Source organism: Amblyomma mixtum, chromosome 5 (genome assembly GCF_055824585.1).
Source record: "Amblyomma mixtum isolate Tamu chromosome 5, ASM5582458v1, whole genome shotgun sequence".
In the NCBI taxonomy this organism is placed as follows: domain Eukaryota; kingdom Metazoa; phylum Arthropoda; class Arachnida; order Ixodida; family Ixodidae; genus Amblyomma; species Amblyomma mixtum.
The window spans coordinates 49,139,107-49,158,048 of NC_143016.1; the positions used below are offsets into that span (position 1 = coordinate 49,139,107).

An 18,942-nucleotide genomic window follows, 5' to 3' on the forward strand; every position below is an offset into this window, starting at 1 on the left:
TCCTAATTGTATTTTTATATTCAATGCCAACATCAGCCTTTGAATTTCGAGTCTTAAGACCGCGATGCCACCTGTCAGATATAGAGCGAAATGTATTTGAAAAAAACAACAACTAAATCTCGTAATCTGTAAAATCATGGCGGGACAAAAATGTAGCCTTCATTTCGGTTCTGTATCTTCAGAAAGTATCGTTTGTAGGTCAATATATCATAAAAAAATGTAGGTAAGATAATGTCACATAGCCCTTCAATATGTTCCTTGTCATGGACAAAGAAAAAGGGCCGCGGTTGACGTTCAAAGTTTTGCATCCACAAATGCGGACATCGCGCTTTGATGCCGAGTATATACGAAGTGTCGATTTTTAGGGCAAGTATGCTACTAGATGCGCCTTACAACTCTAGGTGACCAACATTTCATGTCAGAAATGAGCCTGACCATTCGAGCTCTGAAGCGTTCTTGTATATCACTATGCGATGTGACCTCAGCGATACCGTGTTTTTGTTTATCGCCAAGAGATGTGACTTCGTCGGTGGCTTCACCGATGATGAAACGAATGAGATCTATAGCGACTGGCTCGACGAATTACTTGCATGTTTGTTCAACAAAGATCAAAAGAGATGCGAAGGTAGGAGGGCAAGCGCTCACGTGAGATTTTCTGAAAATGAAGACCTTGTTCTAGCTTTTGGCAAACAAAGGTACTGCGATTGTAACTTCAGTTGTTCTTGCCATAGGTGAAGCTAGTACAGTTACAATAACGGAGATGAAAAACTTCAAATCAAACAGAAATCCCTAAATTAAGTGTCAAATAAAATAAGTTCGTAGGGGTCGACAATCTAGACTCCTTATTGTCCCTATACCCGCTGCGCATTAAAAGAAGAAATTGACTGCATCCGGTCACTGAGCAGTATTATTTCCCTCCCTATTTACAGCATTTGGTCGGAAAACTTTTGAGGCGTCAATAACTGCCGCCCACAAATGCATTAAATTCGCCTTTCAAATTATTTTTGCGAATGAAGCATTCCTTTGAATAAAGCACCTTCAAAGAAGCGCAGCCGACCGGGCAAAGAAAGCGTGCAGAAAGTCCCAAACTAGCCTCACTGTACTGATCCACCGTTTGCAGTTAGCTGTGTTATGATGAGCGCAATCAATGGTCCGAGCTTACATGCCTGCAACATGCGCAATGGTATCATCGCAAAGACAGCGCGCTAAACGGCTAAATTTCGTACAGAAAGTGGGAATCTTTACGCGGACGTTCTCAAAAAACAAGTTTTTATCTTTTCGAAAAGCAGCACACTAAAGAAAAATTCCGTCAAGCGTATTCCACGATAAAGAAAGACCTCTCAGTGTCTATGTACAGGTATGAAATAGAAAACAATGTTGCCTTTATTGTGCAGAAGCTGAACGACTTCGTAGTCATGTTTTCTGATTCCACGAATTACGTTGTGCTGGAGGAAGTAGTGGCGCAAAAAATTGCGCTCAGTCTGCGGCGGCGAATAGGCGCCCACACCCACACACCGTCACCTTGCGTGTATTTACCTGAGCGGAGAGTACGGGTAAAACCGATATCGGCAGCTGTTGGCTCATCGTGAGAACACTGTAGAATGTCATCACGAAAATTCGCCGGGACGACAAGAAGGCGGGTGACTTTATTAGGAGCGATGATTTTCTTCACGAAGAAGCTGTTCTGAAACAGAAGGAGACTAAACATGTCAGTACGTCCTTGGCGGCGAAAAGGACTTGCCATCTTTGTATTCGAAGAGGCGTTGTGGTAAAGGTCTCTTAGCTAGTGTTGCGCGAATTCGTTGCTGGTTGCCGGTCCTAGAAAGGAGTGTTCATCGTACCCTTGCAGCAGCTTGCCTAAAGTATTTGGCGATAGACAGTCCGGGTCCGTATGATTGCGTCCAGACTTGTGGACTAGCATGATATAGAACTCCTAAGACTGAGGCTGCATCCAGCTAAACGGTCGGAGGGCTTCTTCAAATTGGCTAGCGAGCAAAGTGCGTGTGGTTACTGACGACTTTGAATGGTCGTCCGTAAAAACAGGGGTGGAATGTTGAGGTACATCGTCTCAGTCATCGACCATCGCGTCGGACATCAAGAGGCAACGGCTTATGTAAGCGATGACTTTTTCCATACCTTCGATTTTTCCGTCGCGGACGGTGCCTAAGCCAACGCCGCTTGAGTCGGTATGAATTTCGGTCTCGGCGACTTCGTTAAAAAATGAGAATGTTGACATCATTCGTATACAGTACGAAGGCCCGGCCTATCGATGTATGCAATTGGCGCTTCCCTATTTAACATTCATAGATCTCTGGGAGTTGTCATGCCACTTCTGGCGCAGTGGTGCAGGGGTGAAGCGGTACGTCACTGCAAGAGATAGCAGGTGCTGCCACCGGTGGAATTTCTGGAATGCAGATTGCACTTCCCGAGCTTCGTCCCCCGAATGGCAGATGCTGCAACCGGGGAAATTTGTGTGATCCAGATTGTTCTCGGACAGAGAGACAAACTTTAGACATTTTTTTTTTAGTTAGAACCACTCAATTAGTGCTTTCGCGCTAAACATTGGAGGGCTTGCTTGAGCTCCACCTTATGGGTATGACACGATGTCCTAATGGCTTATCTCCCAGATATGAGGAATTGGTCATTTTTGATATTACATTTATAGATCACTGGTAGTCCTCATACTACTCCTGGAGCAGTGATACATAGGTTAAGCTATGGCACAGCGATGGCTGGTGCGGCCATCGGTGGGGCTTGTACGCCCCAGGTTGCTTCGCGTGGAGAACTTCCCGCTACCAAACAATAATTTAACTGACACTTGCCGTAGTGGCCAGTTAAGTCACAATCCGATAGGCAGGTTATGATGAAGCTCCAAGGCCAAGTGACCAATGTTGCCCACCTAGATTGTTTCTCCGGGGACCTTTCGCTCGCAGCGTCGACATCAACATCGCCGACGACGACGACGCCAGATTTTCTGCGTAAAGGGAGTTTTAACGCGGTCGCGTTAAAAAGCTTCAGGGCAAAGGCCTCTCCCAAGCCTCTCCAATTAACCCTGTCCTTTGTCAGTTGCCGCCACTGTATCCCCGCAAACTTCTTAATCTCATCCGCCCACCTAACTTTCTGCCGTCCCCTGCTACGTTTGCTTTCTCTTGGAATCCACTCCGTTACCCTTAGGACCAGCGGTTATCTTGCCTTCGCATTACATGCCCTGCCCAAGCCCATTTCTTCCTCTTGATTTCAACTAGACACCTCATATTGCCCCCATAAAAGCTAAGATAAACAGCACTGGCTGTAAATAATTTTAGGTCATTACAATGCTTTTGACCTGCAATTCTGCCTGTTATGCTGTTTGAAGAATATAAACGGACCGCAGTTTTCTGTCACCGCAGCCAGCCAATTAGGATTAGATTATCGTGCTGCCTTTCACTCTATCTGCCGCTCTTCGAACTATGGGACCGTCGCACAAGTTTCATTTCATGCTCTGCCTCACTTGCTGCAGGGCTGGATGCCTTGTGCAAATGTGCTTCTCACGGTCGTTCAGCCTGCCGTTGTTCAGCAGTTTGTACTGCTCACCTCGAAGACTGAGCGATAATATGAATCATTTCGTGTTTGGTGCGTGCCACGCGCGGCCTAACTTGCTCCTCCGTCTGTGTCTGTTTTTTAAACTGTGCGCATGTTTCAGTAAACATTCGATATGGTAATATTACGTACTCCTTCTATGCGCACTACACTAGTGCGCTGCAGCAAGATGAAGAGAGCCGCAAAGCAAATCAAGTGTCAGAGCACCTTGATGTAGTTTGTTCTCAATACTCCTGAATCGTTTCACTTGAATACCACGCTTGGCCACTTAAGCCAACACTGGCGTCTGGCCTGCTGGTGCTCCGGTGAGAGGTACAGCCCCCGTCAAAAGTATACAGCCCAAGGGGTTTGCTTACGGGGCCTTCAGCGTGCCCAGTTATGCATCCTAAGCGACCGCAATCTCTCGAACCAGAAACGGCTTTGAGTCCTCAGTCCTGCGAAGGTTTGGACTGCTAGAGGTGCCAGGGAGCCGCGTTAAGCAGTTAAGAAGCAAACCCCTTGGGCTGTATACTTTTGACGGAGACTGTACATTAAGCGAACATGAATAGACGATGGGCTCTCAGGGTATGAAGGCGAGATGACAACAGCGTCTAAATTGAAACCGTGTTCTCTCTTATTAGCTCTTTTTGTTCTCATACTGTCGTAGCACCAATTAATTCAAGAAACATTTTTAAATTATGCGTCTAATATTGCGTTATTCTAATACAATTTCACCTCTTAGTGAACTAGCTTAACGAACTGTATTATGGCAATTAGCTATATAAAGGAATCATTTTTATAAATTATTTGTGGGGATTGCGCGTGTGTGTCTTTGTGTGACAACCTTGCGGAGATGGCAAACACCCGTCTTCTTGCACTGAAGTGCTATATGTGCGGCTGTCCATATAACTGAGTTTATTGGATGTCCGTGCGCAGGCGTATGTCTACCGGTAGACACTAAATAAATGTCTTTCCTGAATACGCTAGAAACGGGGGCAGGGTTTAGATGGAAGCGATATTTTATTTCTTCCAAGGCGTTCACAACACTAATGCTTTGCATTTAATATTTTTATTACGCAATGTTTTTTTTTAAGCATGCACTTAGGCGACAAACTGACTGCAGGTGTCTTTGTCGTATGCTACATGCTTCGTGTCGCAGTTGTCTTCAAACTGGTCGACGCAGTGCTGAGGGACGTTGTCTACGACATCCTTCGTCACCCACAGCATGCACTCTGGAACGGTACCAAGGAAAACCCATACTGATATTGCAGCTTAGCTCTAGAGAAAGCAGCACAAAGTTAAGAGGAAAAGTGCTAGGAGGGCAAATAAAATCAAAGTACTGTTTGTATCTGTTTCGCTAAATTTCTTCCCTGTAGTCAGACCACGTCGGGATTCGAAGCGGAGGCTGTCATCCTCGTGCATTTACCATTAGTTTAGCGAACCCCAGCGTAAGAATTGATAGCCATAGCTAAATCTCCAAGTTGCTGGGCCCGTATTAATCAAGCCAATTTAATGGGCACAAGCTGAACAGGAGAACTAAGTGTATTGTGAACGGTTATAAAATTTAGAAGCGGTCCGGAATTTTTGACGCCTATTTTAATGCGGAAACATTTTTATGCTATGTCCGCGGGGTCGTGTCACCAAAACGCATCCGGAAAACGTGTCCGCATCAGTTGTGACGTTCTCAGAAGGGGTACCATCAAACACATGGTTGTAATCGAAAGGGGATGATGTGAGGATGCTGCGCAAAAAAAAAAAAAATATGACGGTCGGTTGATTAGTTAATTACAGAAAAAATTACGAAAGTAACGTTGAGATAGCGCGGACGTCGATATAGTGAGTCGACGTAGAAACAGCCGTGGACGGCAAAATAGTGCAAAAATAGACAAAGAGTGAAAAAGAAGTTTGAAATCAGTTGAAATGTATTTGATGAGTGATAATTAATCGAACAAAAAGTTTCATTTACGTAGACAAATTAGATCATTAATTATCATCAAAAACCAATGGACGTTTGAATAGGCTGGACAGGGATATAGTAAGTGGACGGGAAAGCAACCACGGCGCCACTTTTGACGAACCAAAATGGTTCATTGAGACCAAAGAAGTTATAATCTGCTTAAATAAATCGATCTTTAATGAAGTCGTAAGGTAATTACGTTAATTCTGTAGTTAAATTAACGAACAAAAGGGAAATGATAAAGTGAGGCAAAGAAAAGCGATGAGTGCTGAGGAGGCGTCAATGCTTTCGCGTTCTGCGATTGCGGGTCGCCGCAGCGATCTGTAATTTTTTCTTCATTGCATACGCAAGCCTGTTTTAAACAACATACATTCCAAAATATACGAACACCCTGCTTAACACACGTAAGTGAAACAATATGATAAAAGAAACGAGAAGAAGCCGCAGAGTCACTTCTAGGTTTAATTACGAAGTCAGGAATGCATCCTTTTGTTATGCTGGATTTGTGGAGCAATAAATCGTTCCAGTATTATATAGTCTAATAATTACTAAGCCTATATTATCCGCTTGTTGCTATATGTACGCAGTTTCAAACTGCACGGGTGAGTTTCTGTGATATTTATAAGAAGCTTGAATTTTACAGTTCCTCGTCTTTTGCGTTTTCAAAGTGTTGCCCACCAGAAAAGCATTAAACCTTTTATTAATAGTTTGTTGGGTTGATTTCTCCTGCGAATAGCAATCAAAACCACAATTCAGCCTGTTCATAACTGAGGGACCTTTATACAAAGGCCACCACGTTACCACTGTTAGAGCTGGCTAATGTTATGGTCACAGCTACGGAACAGCTGCGTATGGAATACGAGAACGAATCATGTGTTGGGTCGACCTAAATAACTGCTCACCATTGCGCGATACACCTTTCAAGGTGCATACCCAGCTATTGTGGACACAAGAAATTTTGCACGGTAATCCTTTTATGAATTCAATTTTTTCTTATAACGTAAGATTTCGGTATAACAATCAATATATTCGGAGGTCATCCGACGGCAGTCTTGACTTTTTTCTTTCGGAGTTTTCTTTGGGAGTCTTAACTGTGCGATGTGAACGATGGAACGCTTTAAAAGAATATTTCGTTACAGATAAGAATGGATCATTGCCTTGGATGTTTCCGAAATCGTATCTTACAACTGTTAAATTTCCTGAATTTTTGTCCGAAATTGTTGGACATGTAAAGAAAACTGACACGGGTGGGGTGATTAACCACTCTTAATTAAGGTTATATCTTTTTACCTTGCACGCCTTCGAATGGAAAGTCATAAAGAGCGCACGTCTTGTAGTCTGTGTAGATGGCGTTGAAAGTCTGCTCAAGGCCATCTGGAATATAAATAGAAAAATAGGTTAGAGCCCTCTTGGTATTTCATGGTGTACATTCCCCTAACGAAAAACACAACAGAACCTTTTCTGCGGTCCCCAAACATTAGGCTGTAGTATTTTGGGACCTGACAACAGAAATTTTTTCTCCAACAGCGGGATTTTATGTAGTATTGAGCAATAAAGAACTTCGCAGTGCTATAAAAAATCTGTCGCAACGGCAGGACCAGAACAATTCCTTTTTTAATTTGGAACTGACGTCGCATTTTTCTACACGCAGAAAACCTAAAAACAACGCAGAAATGACACGAAAAATCTATGTAAATCTATAGGTTCCAAGAAATAATGACGTGTTTCGCTATGCTTCACCTTGTGCGTTTTTGGCGGTGCATGTTGCAATACAACACCCTTCTTTCTTTTGTTTTACCCATAATGAACTCTGTTACAATGTTATTTATTTATTTTTTTTCAAGATACCCTTAAAGGCCCTCTTCACAAGGGTACTTGATAGGGGGTGTTATGTTATCTAGGTTTTTAAGCCACCTGATGGCTCTATACTAGGGAAAAAGCTGCACTAATTGATGTTCGAAAAAAGATATTGGCCCGAGGTTACCCGCTGAGACGTATATATTTGAAAAATAAATTTACTTCAAGCTTCACGAAAACTTCACAAATTTGACCCCCTCCCCTGCCATAGAATGCTTCTGTCACCTAAATAGATGTAATTCTTCGAGTTCAAATTTCATACAGCAATGTCATTTGGACAGCAGTAGTGTTTTATACCACATATCTTTAGTTTACATGACTGATTGAAATAAATGAAGTTGTATATTTGCATCGTCTGTAGCGACGGCTGAGCAAAACATGCAGGTATCGCAGTCCTGACATCGGTGGCGCCATCTCGTTTCGTTTGCATCAACTTTGCCATGTATATTCAGTAAAGAGAACGGATGGGGGGGGGAGGGGGGGGGCAAGTTCGCGCTACCGGCGCAGTCGCTGGGACGGCGGGTTCTTTTGCTTCGCCGTCGCCGCAGTCGGTGTGAATATCCGACTTCTGATCGAATCGTCCAAAACAAATGCCGTATGAAACGATGCTGCCGATAAAATGCAATTGCTGTGCGAAATTACAGCTCGTACAATTTTTCTCTTTAGATGAAACATTCTGCACACGAAAGAAAAAGATTGGAGAATTCACTAATTAATAAGCAGATATACTTGTCCTAGAGACCACTGCCTTCTTACTGACTAGAAGTACTAAAAGTAGGACTAGTGAATGTTACTATTCCAACACGCTAGCGAAGAGCACTACAGTGTACAAAACAAAAAGTTATCAGTATTTGCTAACAGAGTATGGGTAGAAGCTGTTTTGCTTATGTTACCAGGTTTTAAAATGGTGCGTTTGATTGGCTTGTTAAATTTCTTCACACCCCGGGAAACTAAAAATCTATATCTTCAATGCGACAAATGCCCAACACCAGTCAGAGCTACAGAGTGTGCTGGTCGTAAATCACAAGCTCTGGCTTAGACATATTGGGGCATTAGGAGCATAAATCAGGCGAGGCGAAGGCGTCAAGGAACTCTACTGGGAACACACCGATGTTAGAATGCAAAAAAAAACACAGATTAGAGTGAGTAACACAAACGTGACATGCGCACTGCGTGATGCATGTGTAAACCTTTCGCTCTTTTATATACTCCGTTTATGTTCCTCTCAGGGCTAGTGGCTTTATGTCGTTGAACATAGATAACAACCTTAAAAATGAAGTAGCGATAGTAAAAATAGGCTAGTCTACCTAGCAACACGGCGCTGCAGAAGTTTTAGTTACCAATTTATTCACACAATAGACTGCGTCATTTATTTTCGACGACTTCCTTTTATTGTTAAAGGATCGAGTAGTACTAACCGGACACAAACTAACGACCGCAGGTAGACAAAAAGGTTAGAAGGGCAGACTTTTGCTGACTAGATTGAAGAGGACAACAGAAACTTAGTAACAAAGAAGTAAAATGAAATTAGACTTAGTAACTGCTGTACTTACTAATTATGTACTACACATTTTATTTAATACTGTACAGCGTGCATAAAAATGAGGAACGTGCGGACTTTAAATGGTAGGATAAAAATTCTGCGACTACTTCCTCGACGACAGTATGTGTAAGCAAATAAATGCTCTGCAACAGGACAGGCATTACGTATTATAGTATACCTCATAATAATGGAGTAATTACTGATTGACATCCACCCAAGCGCAGCCATACGGCTACAAAGGAAAGCTATACAGCTTTCTCAGAAACTTCGCAGTTAAAGAAAAAATCGTCCTTGTCCGGGGATCGAACCCGGGACCAACGCTTCACCGGAGTAGTCACTCCGAGTGGATGTCAATGAGTAATTACTCCCTTATTATAAATCTACTTCACCTTGGGGGATTCCCCTAAACATTTGACCTATAGTATACCTCAAACGATACTGACAACTGCACACGAGTCGTAGGGAGCGCCATTTATCAGGCGTCTCTTTTCCTTAGCTTTTCTGTGTGGGGGACGGCGTGCCCTGCTTTCTTTGTCGCTTTTTATATATGGCAACCCGCGCGACTAGCGCGCGACACGTGACAACGAAGAGGGGTCGCTGCCAGCGTAGGCTACACACAATGCTGAGACTTTTGCTTGAGCCGGAGGCCGCCGTCTCCGCGTCCGCCGACCACAACCTGGATGAACAGCAAATTATAGCTGGTTACTGGCAAGGCTGATGGATGGCGTCACAGGATTTGTTCTAGAGTGTGCGCGCATTAGGTAATGATGACAACCCACGCGGCCCTGTCGCCTCGCTTACCAAATTTCAGCAGAGCTGCGCGATGGGTCTCTCGGGCTGCATGGCAGAACTGAGACTCCTTCGAGCAGCACGCTGGGTTTTATCACCGCGGCATTATAAATATCCTATTGACGCATGCGCTGTTCAGGCGCAGCGCAGCACATAGGCACAAGGGGCGGTGAACTGAGAGTTTCCCAAAAGTTTGTCTCGGTTCAGTGAGTGTGCTCCCTCCATCCTGGCGCCAAGGACACCCGAGTCGCACCTACAGCTAAATACGTTTAATGTTTACAGTTTTCGCTTGAAGCATCGCTTCCATTCCTAATGTGCATATATATATGCAAATAGAAGGCTCGTCATAAAAGGCCGCAGCATCTGTTACAATGAAGGTATACATCGATTAACTGCAAGTTTTTTCCGTTAAACTAATGGATGCATATCCATCTTGGGATTAATTTAGAAGTCCCTGCAGCATTCGAAATGAAATTAGTCAATGTAGGTGGCTCTTCACGGAAATCACCGCTCATTGCATTTTCGTAGGGGCTGAATGGGAGGTCAAAAAAAAAAGCAAGTTAAGAGGCTAGAGCTTTATAATGCGGTGTTGTTCCGGTGGATTTTTCTTTGAAGGATATTCATAATTACCGTCGTCGACCGTAAACACGGGCTTGTTAGGCGACGAACCGTGTCTAAGATGGAAGGTTGCGTTTCTTCTGAAAAACAGGTGACAAAGCATTGACATATGTTAGGTCGGTGTAGACAAACTTGTTATGAGATCTGTCCTAAGACATTTGAAAGAGAATTTTATCCCCGGAGCTTACACATGTAGCATTAATTTTTTTTAGTGTTTTCTCCTGCGTAATAGGGCACCATATTGCGGATGAGTGATTAGTTGCCGCTTTTTCATTCGCTCGATCGGCTGTAGGCGTAGTGGAATATAATCATTTGCAGCGTAGGCATCGGCATTGAAGCAGAAAATTAAGTTGATCAACTTATTACACAGGTCACCGAAAGCTCGTCTCCCGAAGAAAGAGATTGCGGCATAGATAGAGAAGCACTTGCCAAAGAGAAGAAAGATGGCCTAAATCTGTTGTAGATTCTGGACCACTTCGGCTCCCTTGTGCACTTATCGAAATCCCTCCGTCAGAGCTTATTTTGATAAACCGAGACTGGCATAGGCGGCATAAGTCTTTTTAAATGAAATGTGGTATTAGCAGGCGCTGGACTTTTTGGTTTTAGTTTTTAAAACTTTTTTGCACTTTTTTGATTCCTCATTTGAGAACACAATTTTTGGATTTTTTTTAGTATAATATTTAGCATGGAGGAATGACGGTTTTTCTTTTCTGGCGTGATATATGGGAGCGCCTGCATATTTACAGAGAGCTTATCTTGATTTCTTCAATAAAAGAGCAGTTTATGCAGTAATCACTAATTCACAGACTGTTCTGTTTCGTGTAGTGGTTAAAATAATAAATACTCTCACATTAATAAATTAGGTGTGGAAGCTTAATCATTTGGCCTTAAAGAAAAAATACAAATAGAGGTTTATTTCTAAAGTATCAGTTGCGCAAAAACCAAAATAAACAACGACAATTTCGTACAAAAGGAAAACGTGAGCATTGCACATATAGGCCCACTTTCTCTTAAGCAAGTAGAACAATTTTTTTCTGTCTAATCGCGTTCATGTGGGAATAGCTGTTACCTGGTTGTGATAAATGGAAGTGCACTTGTATTTGGCGACACGCTCCGCTCTGCCTATGTCACAGAATGAACTTTGAAACCACCGAGCAAGTCACAGTAGCATGGTTTCGACTTTGAATGATGGAAAAGTAGTCGCGGTGAAAAAGCAGAAACAGACAATGGCCCTCCAAACAGCGATGGAACGGCCTCTGAACCATCGCAGTAGTTAGGAAACCAAACTGTCTCGTTAGGCTTGCGCATGGTTTCCAGTTGACGATGGCTTCTCACGATTAGAAACATTGTGACTGTCCCCACATGCCATGTGAAAACTCCTTCGCCAAGTAACAGATCTGCTAAATTTTTTGAAGTCGGCGGTCAGAAGGATTGTGCTGGTAGACGAAGCCTCACGAAATAGAGGAGCCTCGCCGTTTTCTCCCGGCATTTCTCTCACAAAGCAGACGAATGCCCTCGAACGTAAAAGTGCGCGACTTATTTTAAACACACGGTTTCTCCTTGCGCTCTTCGCTTCAGAACTTCGTGATTTACCTCTAGAGAGAGATTTTAACGCGTACTTCACTGGCCAGCAGGCTTTGTCGCAAATAAAGATAGAGTAATTGTGACTTCTTTCAGCAAAAATAGATTATGGGCACGTTGATCGTTTTTTCGGTTAAATCGTGAACTCCATTTCCCATCTTTAAAGGATTTGGTTACTGTATGAAGGGTCGGCTGCACCTCATGACCTCGCGTAATCGGTGTTTTAGTGCCACGTCCAAGTGTCTCGTACATGATTACTGATATGACCGTAGGTAAGCAGAAGAAATTTCCACATTTCAGAGAACTGGAATAAGAAATGTGACCGTGCAGCTTGCTGAAGTGTTCTCTAAGAAAGAAATAATTTAACGCTTCTAAGTTGCACAAACCACAGAACCTTCAAACTTACGTTTCTTCGCTGTTGTGACCAGGCCAGATCAACACATAAGTGGCGCTTGGGACGTTTGCATCGAATTCCGTCCGTCTGGCGGTCAGGCAGTCCAGGTCTCCGTCCAGGTCAATGTCGAACATTGCAACACCATAGTCGTAGTCATGGAAGATCTGCCACGAAAGTAACATTTTAATCTCACGTCACAGCAGCTGTTCAGGTTGCAGCAAGGAACTGCAAAGTCTCACAGCGCACTGAACATAGGTAAGACAGCTACAGTGCTGTCTGAGCTCGTGTGTGAATTAAATAAGATAAAAAGCATGCTTTGAGTCCTATATCGCACTACAAACCCTGAATTTCACCTTAAGTGCAGTTTAAACGCACGGATTGAAGAAAATCAATAATTTTCATCATCTATCAATTATTTTCTTGCATTTACGTTCCATAAGCTTGGAATCTTGCGCATCCCTGCACTAGGCAGCTCGCTCCTGTGGAGCTTGTATTAAATACTGAACAAATAAAGGCATCATATTCCATAACAGCTTGACTGATGCAAACAGGGCTAAATGTTCTCAGACCCTAAAGCTAGATCTGGCAGTGACTTGACGAAGAAGACAAAAAATTCTCTTACGTGCCTTGAATGCATCTACAATGTCATGCTTAAGCTGATTCTTCGCCTTGCACTGAGCTCTGGGAAGTGTTAGTAGAAGTAAAGAAACTCCGAACACAGCTATCGAAAAGAGTGATCTCATCTTGATGCCGGCAGAGCTCTTACTGTTGTGGGCCTCACAACTTCTGTCGTTTTCGAAACCCCACAGGTGTTCTTATATCAAGTAATACAATGCTTAACTCATATATGAGAAAACTACAGGTGATTTCATACCCGCAATCCACTGTTATCCAGATCGGTGTCCTGCAGTGTCAGACATACTGTTTTTGATGAAACACATAGCATTTTTTCTGCCGCAGTGTTCTCTTTATTAATGTTCGTGCCTCCGGTAGCGTACAAAAGACTTCGCATCCGACCTCTGTAAGCAATAAATTCTCGCCATGATGCCAGAAGACCGTTTATATCGTTTGACTTTTAACTTTCCTCTTTTGGTAAAGCCACATGTGCACTTTCGTGAAACGTTCATAAGCTCGACTGGCAACTCAGTCAGTTCCAGGCAATTATATTTTTGACGTCCAGTTCGATGCCCGTCGGTGTCCTCCAATAACATGAACGTTTTTGACGTGCTTCATAATCGAAATAAATTTTTTTTCACTGCATGCTACGGCTTGTAATATTCATTTTATGCTGCAGTATATTGAGAAAGCACTTTACTTCATCACGTGTCGTATATGAAGCAATCGCTGTTATGCGGCTCATTTAATCAGACCGCCTACAGCCATGCGCATTGGACGGCACGCATACAGGCGTGCCGGAAAATTCAATGCATGGTACCATGTTTCTATCAGAGCGAACATTTAATCTCCTCTTCAATTTTTACAAGTTCACAACTTAACTTGCATCTATGACTGTACAGATGAGTGCATACCACGACTTTAGAAGTCGCATAGCAGCTGGCTACAAGTGTCGTTGTCAAGCGCTAATGTTTTGACGTCGCAATATCCTTAATACTTGTCGATAATGTGGTGGGGAGCATTCTTTTTGTCATCGTTGGTGACTCACAACGTGCACTCCGCAATGGAAAAATGGGGAAATAATTTGATATTGTTACGTGATGGCAAAGGTATTCAGCAAGGCCAAAGGACGAAGACTTCACCCAGCCGAACCGCTCACAAAATATCACAAGAGCGCGCATCAGCGTCGTCGTCGTTCTAAAACACTTCGTATGTCCTCCAAACGACCTCGCCCCTTCCCCCATGGAAAAAGCGCAGTCCCGGTGCGTACTAGACGGGCAAGGCCGAGTTCGAGTAGTAAGGCTTGAGGCGGGAGATACGGACACCGTCGGTGCGGGGTAGAGCGGCCGGGGACTGTTGGTGCAACGGTGTGACCTCGTACGATATGGTATGAAATCACAGCTGTGTGAGGACGCCACGTTGTACGACACGGTGAGGGCCCGTATAGCGGGCAGAAGCTAGCTTTCCACAGAGGCCCACACGGCGGGACTGGACCCAGAGCAGGACAAGGGAGCCTGGAGGATAGGTGGCGCCCCGATGGCGACAATCATGACGGCGTTTCTCCGAGTCTTGGGAGGCGGACAACTTTTGATGAGCTACATTATGCGCGGCGTTGTTTCGGGCGATGGCGTCCAGAGCATAAGAACCCGTCAAGGCGGTGCCGGCCAGTACGCTGCCGAAGCGCAGCAGAGGATCACGGCCAAACAGAGACAAAAATTGGCAGTGGCTTAGCTCAGCTAGGCCAGGATATACGTAGCGAAAGCAATTTCGTCTACTGACCTTTCGGTAGCGACACACCGTTGTTGTCGTTCAGCAGCTTGGCGGCGTCTCTTCGCGAGACGTCCCTCTAGCCCGCGATCTGTGAGCGGCGACGGAGGCACCGTGATGGTGGATGGCGTCGTGCAGGAAGAAGTCAGCGACATCAGTGGCGCAGTTGGTGCAGATCGCTGGTTTGATAGTGTAGCGTGTCGAGTAGTCCGTCGCGACGGCGATCCATTTGTTCCCCCTAGCAGACACCGGAAAAAAGCCGAGCAGATGGAAGCCGGCACTAGAAAACGGGTCTACCGGGATGGAAATCGGCTGAAGACGGCCGGCAGGGAGAAGCAAGGGCTTATTTCGGCGCTGGCAGAGCCCGGAAGGGGCTACATAGCGCCGGACAGAACGGTATAGACAGCTGGCCAGAAGAAGCGGCGGCGCACACTGTCGTACATGCGGGCGACGCCAAGATAATCTGCCATGGGAACATCATGGAGCTGTTCAAGGACGGTGGAACGCAGGTGTTTAAGAGCCACGTGCAAGAGCTCAGCATCGTCAGGCCGCATATTGTGCCTGTAGAGGATATCCTCGTGGAGCATGCATGTGGCGAGACAAGCATCAGAGCGGTTGGCGGCGAGGCGGTCGGTGAGGGACCATCGCGAGGAATCGAAACGCTGTTCTTGAGCATTGTTCCGGAAATCTGATATAGAGAAAACGCAGGTGCCAGTCTCACATCGGCTTGAGGAAGGCGTCTTAGTAATCTGCGTCCTAGGTCAACTAGCCCAACTTATGGACTATAGAAAATATGTATTCTTGAAGGGGAAGAGCCCAGCGCCCAAGCCGTCCAGTGTGGTCTTTGAGCGAAGATTGCCAGCACAAGGCGTGATGATCCGTTATTACAGAGATGGGTGGCCGGGAAAGTAAGGGCGGAATTTGGTAGTTGCCCAAATGAGGGCGAGGCTTTCCCGCTCGGTTATAGAATATTCAGGCTGCGGCTGAGAAAGGGGACTGCTAGCATGCGCAATCTGATCGCGTTGCCGCTGAGCAAGTATGGCACCAATACCGTGCCACGCGCATCAGTCCGAAGTTCCGTGGGTGCTGGAGGATCGAAATGAGGCAAGATAGGTGGAGCGGTGAGGGTACTGATAAGTGTTCTGAAGGTTGCTCCTTGGTCGGGCTCCCAAGAGAACAGGACGTCCTTCTAGTGGGGCGTGGTAGGAGGCTGAGCAATTTCCGCAATACTCTCGATGAACCGGTGGAACTACGAGCAGAGCCCGTTTGGTGGTCTCGGTTGCTCTGCCATGTCGCAACCCCCTCATCCAGTGATTTCCGCTACGCAGGTGCTCTCGCCTGCCTTTGCCTATATCTTGCTAGCCATCTTCGACACTTCATGGTTTTTCTACCAGGCCCAGAGCGACCGTTCTACGCCGGAAACAACGGACCATTCGGTTTAAGCAGCGCTTCCTTCCTGTACCCTTGACGCCGGATGGCAAGCGCAAGCGCCAGCGACAACATCGACCCTGTCAACGTATAAAGAGCACCACCTTCCGCCCGCGCTTTGTGGGCACGGTAGCTATGCCATGTCACAGCCTCCTCATCCACTGATTTTCGCTACGCAGGTTAGTTCATCACACTGCCTTCAGCACTGGGTCAGCAGCCAAGCGCAATAAGCACTGGTCCTCCGCAGCGGCGGGTTCTTATGAAAAATAATGAATGTTTTGCTATATACATGACAACCTAAGTTTGCAATAACATGAATGTTGAAAATGACTCGCACACAATGATTTCAGTAAATATCACACCTCATTTTTTTTCTGAAATGTGTCATATTGAACAATGGAGAGGGTGTTGTTCTGTTTGAGATGTTTCTCCTTTCACTGAAGTGCATATATATTGCTGTTGTTACAAAACTTATCCCGTGCATTTGCCGCGCCTGTTACTGTTAATGGCTAATGTTAGTACTCAATACAGCACATTCCACAACTTCTTCTCAGAAACATTCCCTCAATTTATCTGATCTGGCTTCTCGTCGAGGAGGTCATGGAGTGTTTGTCTTTCATAAAATTTCTCATGTTAATCCTAGCTTTAAAAGTCGGTATTTGCTTCATATATAGTGCTTTTTATCATGAATTGAGAAATTCTTGTCCAGAGCACAAGGCTAAGGTATTGTATGCATAACAATCGAAGCCAGCAAAGCAATATAAGTGAAAGCGCCTCAACACTGCCATGTTAATGCATTCACAGGTCACAAAGCTGGCCGCACCTATACCAGAAAAATACCGTGCAATATACTTACTTCTGCGTGGACACCTAAAAATTTTTCTTCGCTCGTTGTAGTTCATTATTTTTTATTGATTATTTTTACTTAGTTTTTATTTCGGCTCTTCGAAGTATGTTGGTTAGATGACAACAGCTTGTGGTTTGAAATTGTTTTCAATCTAATAAAGTTTCTTTTTTTCTCACATGATCGTTTGAGAAATTATTTCAAGAACCTTTATTTAAATTATGGGATTTTATATGGTTGCGAAGAAGACGAAGCTGGCAGTGGCGTGGGCACAAGGCTAAGGTATTTTATGCATAACAATCGAAGCCAGCAAAGCAATATAAGTGAAAGCGCCTCAACACTGCCATGTTAATGCATTCACAGGTCACAAAGCTGGCCGCACCTATACCAGGAAAATACCGTGCAATATACTTACTTCTGCGTGGACACCTAAAAATTTACTGTTAATGGCTAATGTTAGTACTCAATACAGCACATTCCACAACTTCTTCTCAGAAACATTCCCTCAATTTATCTGATATGGCTTCTCGTCGAGGAGGTCATGGAGACGAGGTTGGGTTGCGGCTAAGTACCAGGCGGTGCTGAGTTATTCCTCGAATTTCTGCTTGATTTCTTGTGTTTTCTTCCCATTTTCCAGGGTGACTGAACGCGGGAACGTGGACTGATGTCCACAAACTCTCCCGGCCAGGGGAACACCCCCTGGTCAGCTTGTCTCGCCCCAGATGAGCTGCCTCTTGATTGTTTCCTCCGTGGCGGAGTTAGCAGCATACCGGTTGCTCTCGTCCCCGCGGATGAGGGCTCCATCAAGCTGAATAACCCCGAGGCTGTTCAGGCTGCGCTTAAATCTACCACCCCCCATAACATGAAGATTACTGACGTCCGGCAGTTCGGCCGTGGAGGGATCGTATGCAGATCGCCAGACCAGGCATGCGTAGCCGACCTGCTGAAGTGTTCGTCGTTTGCCAATCACCCGGTGAGCGCGTTCATACCTCCTCATCTGGCGTGTTCGAAAGGGCTAGTCCGTGGCGTAGACCCACGGCTAAGCGCGTCCGAGACATTAGAAAAGCTCACTTCGGCTGGCGTGATCGCCATTCACCGATGCAGTCGTGTGGTGGATGGAACAAAGATACCGACGGAGACTGTTATTGCTACATTTGCGGGGCTGTCCTGTCCATCTGAAGTTAAGGTGTGGCCTTTGATTTTCCTTGTGGATCAATTTACATCTCGGCCCCTTCAGTGCCGTAATTGCTGGAGGTTCGGCCATAGCGCCAAGGCCTGTAAATCGAGTTTTCGCTGCTGTGGGTGCGGAGAGAGCCACGACCCCGCTGGGTGTTCTGCTCAACAAGAGAAATGCTGTTTGTGTGGCGGTGGACACTCAGCAAGCCATTCCGAATGCCCAGCGCGGGCTGAGGAAGTGCAAGTACTAGAGTTGATTGACAAGCGCAGGTGCTGAAGACGTGAGGCAGTTGCAGTCATCAAAGATAGGACATCTGGCTATGCAAGTGTGGCAGCGCGGCATGCAACCGTTGTGGATTCCTCCTTGTCGCAAGCGATTGCGGCGGCGGTGGAGAAAGCAATGGCAAGTGCCATGGATCGCATAGTTGAAAATCTGTCCGCGAGCATTTCGCAGGTCATGGCATCCCAAATGTCCACTTTATTGCAAGCTTCTATTGCCCCCCTTTGTGGCACAATCACTTCTCCATTGGTTGCACCTCCCCAACCTTCTGTGCCCGTGACTTCCAATCCACTGAGTCAGACTCAATCACAGCCTTCGTCTATCCCTACAACCAGTTATTCACATCACAGTGAGACAGAACTCTCATCTGAAGAGTGCGTTGATATGGAGACTGAGATGCGTGCACAAAAGCGCAGTGCGTCTCCGATAGGTGGTGCTAGTCCGTCTTGCTCTCAGTCGAAGAATAAAAAGAATCACCCTAGATCTACACCCAAAGGTAGCATTTTGGATCAGGCGGTCTCCGCTGCGGCCCTTT

The 18,942-nt window shown here is 45.3% G+C and overlaps 1 protein-coding gene across 1 annotated transcript; it reads right to left on the reverse strand.

Moving 5' to 3' along the window:
• Window positions 1-4,659: 4,659 nt before the first annotated feature.
• LOC149342066 (uncharacterized) lies at window positions 4,660-13,040 on the reverse strand. The gene is made up of 6 exons (XM_089546738.1): window positions 12,924-13,040; window positions 12,310-12,461; window positions 10,335-10,402; window positions 9,305-9,318; window positions 6,806-6,878; window positions 4,660-4,790 (listed from the first exon to the last, which is right to left on the reverse strand). Exons 1-6 carry the CDS (start codon window positions 13,038-13,040, stop codon window positions 4,660-4,662), a joined length of 555 nt encoding a protein of 184 aa, XP_089402864.1.
• Between the last annotated feature and the right edge of the window lie 5,902 nt (window positions 13,041-18,942).

Coding starts and splice junctions, on each gene's coding strand:
- LOC149342066 (XM_089546738.1), bottom strand. CDS start 13,040: ATGAGATCACTCTTTTCGATAGCTGTGTTCGGAGTTTCTTTACTTCTA. Junction 12,462..12,923: donor ACATTGTAGATGCATTCAAG/GCACGTAAGAGA, acceptor CTTTCGTGGCAG/ATCTTCCATGACTACGACTA. Junction 10,403..12,309: donor GGTCACAACAGCGAAGAAAC/GTAAGTTTGAAG, acceptor CCTGTTTTTCAG/AAGAAACGCAACCTTCCATC.